General features: G+C 31.1%; 1 protein-coding gene across 1 annotated transcript in view; it reads left to right on the forward strand.

Moving 5' to 3' along the window:
* Positions 1-4,535, forward strand: part of LOC106873460 (uncharacterized) — a 20,612-nt gene extending 16,077 nt beyond the window's left edge. Inside the window, exon 2 of the mRNA XM_052976405.1 lies at positions 3,664-4,535. Within this exon, the coding sequence (XP_052832365.1) occupies positions 3,664-4,068 (405 nt within the window). The 3' untranslated portion in view covers positions 4,069-4,535. The remainder of the gene's footprint in view (positions 1-3,663) is intronic.
* Positions 4,536-10,710: the final 6,175 nt, after the last annotated feature.

Consider the following 10,710-nt stretch of genomic DNA (forward strand, 5'->3'; position numbering starts at 1 on the left):
TATTCGTTCCCAGCAAGTTGTTTTACACCTATTACACTAGTTTTTTTTCGTTTTTGAGCTCGGGTCAAACGCTTTAGTTTGACCGATTTCATAAACCTGGCTCATCAATCATGGCCGAAGTATACTGCAGCCAACTGGACAAAATGATGCAGAAACTTACCAAAGAACAGCCTAGATTAGTCAATAGACCCACTCCTATTTTATTGCAAGACAAAAATGACATTGGCAAAACTACTGGAATTGGAGTTGGAAGTTCTCCATCATCTACCATACTCATCTGATTTTGCTCCCACTGACTACCACTTCTTCCAGAATGTGGATAACTTTTTAATAGGAAAAAAATTTAATTTCAATGATGCTGCAAAACAGGCGTTCCAAGATTTTATTGACTCTAGATTGCCAGGCTTTTACAGTTCCAGGCTGGACAAGCTACCATTGAAATGGCAAAAGTGTATTGACAATATGGGTGCATACTTTGATGAATAAAACTATTCCTTGTATTTATAAAAGATTAGCAAACTTTTTTTCTTTTCTACAAATTTCATACTTGACAACCTAATAACAGAAATTTTTGATTACCTTAAGTCAATCAATGCACTTCATTCATGGCTATTTCTACAACTATCTACTGCTATGTGTATAGACCCACATTGCCAAATATGCTGCCAGAAGAATTAGCTTCTGTTCCAATATAAAAAAACAAAAAAACTATGCACCCTAAATCAATTCCTATTCCTTATATTTCCCCCAAATCATTCAATATATGGTGTTATATTGAGATTTTCAATCTGTGATTCTCTGAAGCTTTTTGCTATAAAAATTTTAGATTCCATTCTAAAACTAATCTACAAAACCTCTTTTATGTTTTCCTTACTTTTTTCCTGCTACTTGTAAAATTCTGTTTTATCAGTGTGAACAATTTGTGCTCATTCCATCATAAAAAGACTCTGTATATAAGCTCCTGTATTTGCACATAATGAATTCTTATATTTTGTTCATTTGATTTCATGTCTGTTTTTTCCAAACTATCATGGGTTACATAAGTATATTATTGAGGCAGTGTTTTATAGCCTAATGCCCTTCCTGTTGCTAACTCTTACTTGTTTTTCAAGTAAGAGATCTCTTATTCTGCACATTTTCAAAAGTGCTGCAAAGCCAGTAATTTTTGGAGAAGCACAAATGTAGACACAACACACACACACACACACACACACACACACAATGGGCTGCTTTCAGTTTCAGTCTACCAAATCTACTGAAATCTAAGGTGCTATTTGGCCATGGGCTTACAGTTGAATACGCTTGCCCAAGGTGCTACACAATGGGACCATACCTGAAACTATGTGGTTGGGAAGCAGACTTATGAATTAAACAAAAATCGTGGGCAGACAAATAGCTGTGTGAGTAAGATATTTACTCTAATCACATACTTGCTGGTCCAATTACATTGCACAGAACATTCGGGAAAGTGTTTTTTCACCATAGCTTTAAAATTTGGTAGACTATGCAGTGTGTGTGTGCGTGTGTATGTATGTATATATATATATATATATATATATATATATATACACACACACATACATACATACATATATATTCTCTTTGTAAACTGGTGAACTCTTCCTTCAAGTTTCTTGATAGAACCAGATTTTCTTGGCTCTAAATTTTCAGGAAACTGAAATTCTGCTGAACTTCTCAACTAGATTTAAAGACAAATTTATAGCAGAATTGCAGGGTATTGGCCTGGCCTGTGTAGATAACTTAATGCTTAGTAACTTTCTTGTAAATTAGGTGGACAACTAAATGGTATTACAGACTAAGTATCATTCTAGCATAAGTGGTAAATATTATATTTCACTACAGAGTTTATGGGTATAATCAAATCTTTAGCTGGGTATTTCAGTGTTCCTAGATCTGTTTCATTTGAGTCAATTAATGTTATTCAATAATTACACTGTAGATTTTTTTTACATAGGTATAAGGTATCAGACTTTTTAAAGGTAACTAATTGATACTGTAATGTTTTTCAAAAACATTAGAGACAGAAGTGAAATGATTGCAACTAAGAATATGAGTTTACTTTATCCTTTCTTTCATTTAGTAAAGAAAAGGAGATATTGATTTCTCTTTTAGGTTTGATCCTCTTGATATTTTTAAAGGTTATTGAATTCAACCTATTACTTCATTTATCAATTTCATAAATGAAAGGCTAAGAAGTTAGTTTCCATCAGATTTCTATCTACTGGCAATCTGGTTGAGAAGCTGGCTTCCCAACCATGGTCTTGGGTTCATTCCCACTGTGCAGCACCTTGGACAAATGTCTTCTACTATAGACCTATGCTGACCAAAGCCTTATGGGTTGATAGGAAAAGACTAAAAGGTGTGTGAGTGTGTGTATGTGCACGTGCATATCCTTGTCTAGATATCACATGATGGTTGTAAATGAGCATGGAAAACATGTCTGGCCATGGGGATATATTAGCTTGCTTGGAAATATGAGAGTGGCTGAAAGGACATCTCATAGAAAGTCTACCTCAGATTCTATCTCACCCACGCAAGCATGGAAAGTGGACGTTAAATGATGACGATTGTATTATCATCATGAAATATGAGGTTGCAGATAAATTATTGTAAAAGTTCTAGTTCAGTTATAGACAACTTAGCTATACTCAGAAAATATTAACCATACTGATCTAATTCTACATTGGCTTTTTGCATCAGGAAGGGTTTACAAGCTTTTATGAACTCAATTTGTATGGTATCATTCTATAATACTTAAAGCTCATTGCTTAGTTTATTGTAATGTCTAACAAAGTTGTAATTTATTAGAAAGCATCTCAAACATAATGTTGGGAGAGGTTATAATGATGGAAAAATAACATCATTTTCAGTAATATTTTCTTTATCTTGTTTCAATATTTGGTTATTGAGCTAGAAACCAGCATTGTTTACTTTCCAAATTTCTAATACAATCAAAGACTAATTAAGTATTTTGTATTTATTTTAAACCAAAAAGAAATAAACATTGTGTGTTAATCTTTGTGTCAATATATGCAAAATTGCACTGTTTATACCTTTTATATCCTTAGTAATTGTGTGTGTGCATCTAAAACTAATTACTCTGTTGTTTACGGTTCACACTATACTTTATTGACTATTAATGATTTTTAATTATACTAAATTAGAATTTCTAAAATCATTGATTGAAATAGCCTATCAATTTCCTGAATCTAATTTTTCATCTAATATAGTTTGATATATTGTAATAATTTTCTGCATGAACTAGGTTTCTAAATGAATCTTAATATTTAAAAAAATATAATATGAAGAAATAATTCAAGTATTAATTAAAAATTGTGTTTGTGTTTTTCTCTTGCATCAATTTAGCTGGAAAGTAGCTATGAATAATAATATAATTTATAATAGAATTGTTGTTGGTAAAATGAGTGTTTTATTAAATAGTAGTATATACAAAACTTTTTTTAATGTTAAATACAAAAGCGTAATTCTTTCATTAACTAGTGTTTTTAATTAAGTGTTTATTTATAATAATATATGAAGATTGCAATGTGCTTCACATCTTCAATATATAATAAATGTTATTAATGTTCTGAGAAAATCGACCTCTACTGTTCAATTGCTAACACAGCTTTTCCTTTCCAGGTTGATTGTCAGGTAATCAAACAAGAACCACTCTCTGAAAGAAATCTTCCATTATTTGGGACTAAAACTGATATATCATCGAATTTAATTGATAAATTACCCTCAGATGTTAATGACAACTCTGGCCAGCTAATCATTCCTGCAGATTTGCAATCTCACATTAACTCTGAGAATTTAACCACTCACTTTAATCTACCTGATATTACAAATTATTTTAGTCAAACTTCTTCATTAAATGATTGCATCCTAGCACAACCCACTGTTTACAACCAATCTACCATGCTTAATAATGCACAGATTCCAAGAATACAGTCTAGGCTTTCACACATGACTGTAGATGCCCAACAAAATATGGAACTTCAAAACCAAATACAAAGACAGAACAAAAGATCCTTATATGGGTAAGTTAACTCTTCTAGCTCTTAGTTTATGTTCTTTCAAAGTAGAAGAAAGGCTTTGGAAAAATACTCAACTCAAACTTTCATCAAATTCTAATAAAGACTTGTCAGTTGGCTGTATGTCTATCCTGTTGACATCTAAGAGCCTCCTTTCGAACACTTTTTGAAGTGGTGGATGAATAACATAGGGGATATTTTTCAAGTCTGGATTCATTAATACAGAAAACTTTCATGATTACAGATCTCCTTGGACTGGGGCTCGTTTTAATCAAGGAGTCTACTGCATATTGACTTTATCAACTATTTTACATTGTTATCACCTTATTAATGGACATAAAACATATCAGTGAAATCTGGATTGAAATCTAGAATTGAAACCACTGCTTCTACTGTGAAGTTTGCTGTCTTACTGACTAGCTTGTACAACTGCCATTTAAGAGTTTCTAAACTGGAAATTATTTTATACACTATAAGGTTTGTTTTTATGAATTTTTAATTTTATATTGGATTATTTTATGTCAATAAATAAATTTCTCATAAAATTGCTGAACAACCAAAGGACAATTCATTTATCATCTTGAATAATATATAATTATTTAATAATCATTGATAGATCACCACACATCTTCATGGTCTACTGCTTCACTACTAACATTTTTTATACACTGGACAAGACTAATTGTTACTTTGTTGTTTGTGTTTAGCTCATTTCTGTGCATCTTCTCTCAATTGTATCAAGTGTACATTAAAAAAAAATTTTTAATTATTGTAACCACTAGTTGGCTATAATTCAGAGTGATCAATAAAAGTCTATGTTTTTTATTTATATTTTCATCTGGAAATAGAAATAGATGTCACTTATCTCTTAATTCTTGTAGATATTTATTTGATTCAGATAGATGGCCCTCTCAATGTTAAGCACTCACCATTTGACTATACAATCAGAATGGTAACTAATTCTTCAAATATCTTAAGTGAAACAAAGTGAAGTGAATAACAGTTGAGCAATGTTTCTCTCCTAAAAGAAGATTAAAATACTTATGATAGGCTTTGAACCTATAATTTGTAGGTTTGTAGAATATTATGTATGATGAAACTGAAATATTTTGTTCATATATTTTACTAAGTAAAAATTTCTGCAAGTACAGTCATCATCTTGCTGATTAACCCCATCGTCAGGTGTCAGGTCTAATCAAGCAAACCTATTATGACAAAAACGATTCCAGCCTTGAATGCCTAGTCCCTTTTTTTTTTTGTCTTTTCAATGCAGCCTTTCTTTTTCTTTTTTCTTTTTTTTTTCAGGCAATAGGATGAGATTTGATTACTGTTTTTGATTACATTGATTGATCATATAGAAGTTCTTTTGTTGGTTTGTTGGTCATCTTGTTTATATATGTGATGATTAAATCTGCTGAATATCTGAGTTTACCCAAAACTATTTCACTCATTTGGAACTGAAATGAATATCTTTTAAGTCAATATAAAATATTGAAACAAAGTAAAAAAAAAAATAATGATACACATCAAGAAGAACTATTTCAATATCAATCTAATATTTTAGTGATAAAGCATTTGTTATATTTTAGAAGTTTGAGTTATACTATAGGAAAAAGGGCATGTTGCTTGTATATGTGATGAGAATAATTGTTTCAGATTAATGTGATGAAAATAATAAGAGTAATAAATTGGATAAAAATGTTTTTGTTAACATATTGTAGCTGATATAGAATTAATTGTAAAAAATATTTAAGAATGTAATAGCTACAGTTTACAAAAATGAACAAAAATAGGAAATAAATTATTAAGTGATGTATAGTATTTAAATAATGTAAAAATAAACACATTTTGATTGTCAGTGTTGAGAATTTTCAACATCCCACAGATGTCTGAACTGGAAGAGTAAACTGCAACAATCCAGATTGGTCCTCTTTATAATTGTAGTTGTCATAATGCTCATTTCAGTATTGGATTCCTGACTAATTGGTTCATCATTAATGTCTAATTTCCATATTTGCTTTTACTACCTTAATGTTCTGCTACATACATTATCTTCATGCCATGCAATGCATTTGGAAATGTTGAGATTACAAATGTATCCTCTTTATGTTTATCTAGTTAGATAGGAGGTAGCCACAAAACAATTGCAATTAGAACCTTGAAAAATGTTCAAATTTAATCCATTACACGACTGATAAAAGTATTAAAAATAGATTAAAAAAAAATAATAGTAATAATAAAAAGTGTGGAAAAAATGAAATATATGTTATTTATTGTTGACTCTAATTAAATGGATTGTACATTTTAAAGGCATTTAAAATAGAAGAATTATGTATATAATTTTGTTTTATATTCTAATGTATGAATACGTATGAATATATTTACCTTGTTGAAACATGTTCCATAGAATATGTTATTTAAGCTAAATGTAATATAATTATATAAAATTTAGATAATGCATTTCTTGGCTTGTTATGAATTCATCTGATAAATTTAGAACACTTCTGATATTGATTGCTTCTATTGATCTTTTAAAAGCTACTCGAGGTTTGGTGCTAGTTATTCATTAATTATTTTATATGCATTTTTTTCTTCATCTCTTTGAATTCCCAAACAGAAGCTATTATAAAACTCCAGATATGCTTAGTCAACTGCTAGTTAATTATATTGTATATTTAGCTCTAGTCCAGTGTACAGTTAATTAGATTAGAAGACAAATCTAGCTACTTACAAGCTTTCTTTGTGTTCTTTGCCCCTTCTTCCTCCATTGCCAATTACTTCAAATATTCCAACTCATTTTCAGAAGATTATTTCATTCTGTAGTTAAAATTTAACATTTAAAATTATTTCTGTTCTGTGTTTCTTTATTTGCATATATATTTATCTAAAACCTACATCTACCATACTATTACAATCCAACAATACTAATAGAGAAAAATAGAACCAGAAATTTATTAAAATACTCTTTTTCTTTATTATAATTGTTTTCATTTAGTTTGATATTTTCTTGTGTGGGAGAGGTGAAGGCAGGTCTCAGTTTCAACTCAATATTTCAAGTTTCTAAACAAGTATTTAATCTTGTTATTACATTCAACATTTTTTTATATACAATAAATATTTATTATTCACTAGCTTCAATGCTAAATGGAATGAAAGAAATTTAACTAAAAAGTGCTATCAATAGAATATTTCATTTTTTTCAAAATATTTGACAACTATTCTAATATTTGATATTAATTTCAGTTATGTTATCTTTGTTGCAAAAATATTTAATGTTATTGTGTTATCTTTATTATAAATTAATGTTTCCAACCTCAAATTGGATTATTTTGCACAAACTTAATTGACAATAAACACAGTAACATGCAGGCACAGTATTGACAACATACATGCTTTAACCCAGAAACACATATATTCCCTGAGTCCTAAAGTATCTCAAGCTGCAGTTATCTAGTACCAGCTTTGCCATAAAGAGCAATATCATAAGGAGTTCTGCAGGAGTTCTGTGAGTACATGCCATTGATAATACCCAATGAGACTGAAATGCATTTGGCATTCTCACTAGCTGCTGTTGAGACGATTATGTATTATAAATACAGCATGTCCATAAGAAGTGTTATTTCAGGATGGATACCAGGTAAATTGCCTTTCAACAACATATTTACATTAAGTATGATACATAAATGGTTATTTAAAAAAAAATTTATATTGCACTTTGTGAGTCATAGCTTCATAGGTTAGAGGATTCCAATGGGCTAATTATTGGTTTTACTCTATGTCTGATAGCAAGAATGACAAATGAGCATCTGTAAATTTGTTGATTCTTTTGAAGAGCATTGGCTTTACACTGGTATTGACATCCTTTGTGTGTGTGTGTGTGTGTGTATGTTCAAAAATATAAACATGCACACATGTATATATGCATTATGTGAATGTGTGTATACAATAAATATTTATCATTCATTGCTGTATATAAAGTCCACACATACACATGGAGTGGACTTCTGCAGAGTTTCTGTCTGCTACATTTTCTACTCAAAAGATATTGGTCAAACTGAAGCTATGGTAATAGATATTTTCCCAAGGTACCATAAAGTAGGCTCAAACCCAAGAACCATGGGGCTGTGAAATGAACTTCTTAACTATACAGTCATGCCTGTGCTTGCAAATCATCCCCCAATGTCTCTTTGTATTCACACTGGTAAAAACTCACGTAACTTGTTTATCAGTTCTTAGGTAGCAGCCAATAATACAAGAAGTGTTTACTATACCAGCTTTTACTCCATCTTTTATATGGTTGCTCACAAAAAGTATACTGTTTTGTTAAGTTGACTTTAATGTTGGAATTAGTTGTTCCTTTGTGTGTTAACAGTCTTGAATGTACATGAAGTTGTGAAGAGGAACAACAATGATCTATATTAGGGTCAGTCATACTAATACCATTTCCAGCAGAAAAAATATACATAAAACATCTGGGAAAAAGTCTATGGTCAAAGCAGCAACAGGTTATGTCATAGTTTGAAGTAAGGACTATAGAAATGAGAAGCATACACACACACACACACACACAGAGCTGAATGTTGGCCTAACTTCTGGCCAGTGTGCATTAGTCAAGGACTCCTACCAAAAGAAGATGTCTAAGAAGCTAAATGCTAGAGCACTGTATGGGTGAAGCTTAGAGACTATATTTACTAAAGAGTACAGGATCAGATTTCATATATCCAATTCAGTAGTTGCTGATGAATTTGATTGTATGGTAACCCCATCGGTAATGTACTGTCAATAAACCAATTGCTTTAGTTTCTAGATAGTGTCCAGAAGAAGATTAAATTGCTTAACTCCTTAGCACTCAGATTACTTTGTCAAATGTAATGCTTATTTTTTCACATTGCTTTGAATTATTCACAGCTTTGAGATTTTGATGATGTGATTGTTTATTTTTAGAATGAAATTGTTGGGTAGGTGTGAGAAGCTAGATCTGGCCAGTTTAAATGCTAAAAGGGTTAAAAATAGATGGAAACAAAACATTACCTATTATGAATACTCAAGAATCAGCATTAAATACCACCACCACCACCATCAACATAATCAAATTCATATACACAAATATATGCATGCCGTCATCAACATTATCAAATGTCTTTTAGAATTGGCAATTATAACCTTAATGTCATTGGTTGGTGTGCTTATCTTATCTACCACATTAGTTTGTCAATGCCTTTAGCCTGTATTTCTCTTCCTCCATCTAATTATCTCCGTAGCAACTAAGTATCCAGTTGATATTGCCTTCATATGTGTCTATTGGATGCTGCTGACATATGTTATGATTGTCTTTTTCAATCACTGATTTTCTTTCATTTTGTTTAATGTCCAAAGAATTTTCTGTATTCAATTCAGTACAAAACCCATTTCCATTGTTGTAGACACTTTATATATATGTGTGTGTGTGTGTGTGTATTTATTAAACTGCACATAAGGATACTTTTTATGTAGGCTTGGAGTATCTTCTGTCTTAAAAAAGAAAGATATTCCAAACCTCATCTCAACTCTTTTATTTCATCTTTGAAGTTGTTGCTTGCAGTGACTTTAAAGCCCACAGTCCCATTTAAATTTCTCATTTTGCCTTTATCAATGACAATGGCAATGTGAGTTTCTCCACATTATCTTTCACTTGCAAAATATCAGCCAAATCTCCCTCAAATTTTTCCAATTTTTCAAAGACTAATTGAATAATGTTGTCTCTAGATGCTGTACTTCTAAATAAGTGACCAAATAGTTACAACTGAAGTGTCTTTGATAATAAACATATCTTATCACCTAATGACCTGAGGCTAAATGATAACTGATTGGCTTGCTAGCTTAATTATATTCTTAGAACAAAAAGTTTGACTGTTCTCCACTCATGTTAAACTAATTCAGGATCTAATCTACGTCTCTCTCATTTAAGATTAATGGACACACTAGAATGGTTAAAAGTCCAAAATTACCTTTTAGCAAAGACAAAGAACTTTATTTTGAATTCTAATAAGAGAGAGCTGTTTCTCTAACTTGATGCGCACCCCTCAATGTTCATTTTTGAAGCAGTGTATAAAACCGTCAGTAATTCTCCTCACTGAACATGTGGTTTTAATTATGAAAAGAGTGTAAGAAAATCTCCAGAAAATTTCATGGACTTAGGGCTTTATTTCAGGAATAGGATCCTCTTTGCAGAGATGTTTTTAATTTTGAAAAGAGTTTTCTAAAAAGAAATAGGTTTGACGTCTTTGTAAAAATAAATATTAAATGCCTTTAACTTTTTCTCTTTTAATAATAATAATAATAATATATGTGCAGGCGTGGCTGTGTGGTAAGTAGTTTGCTTAGTAACTACATGGATCCAGGTTCAGTCCCACTGGGTAGTACCTTGGGCAAGTGTCTTCTACTATAGCTCCGAGCTGACCAAAACCTCGTGAGTGGATTTGGTGGACGGAAACTGAAAGAAGCCTGTCATATATATATATATATATATATATACACACACACACATATCTGTGTGTCTGTCCCCTCACCGTCGCTTGACAACCAATGATGTTGGTGTGTTTACGTTCCCATAATATAGCGGTTCAGGCAAAAAGAGAGCGATAGGATAAGTACTAGGTTTACAAAGAATAAG

This window comes from Octopus bimaculoides, chromosome 2, assembly GCF_001194135.2.
Source record: "Octopus bimaculoides isolate UCB-OBI-ISO-001 chromosome 2, ASM119413v2, whole genome shotgun sequence".
Taxonomy (NCBI): domain Eukaryota; kingdom Metazoa; phylum Mollusca; class Cephalopoda; order Octopoda; family Octopodidae; genus Octopus; species Octopus bimaculoides.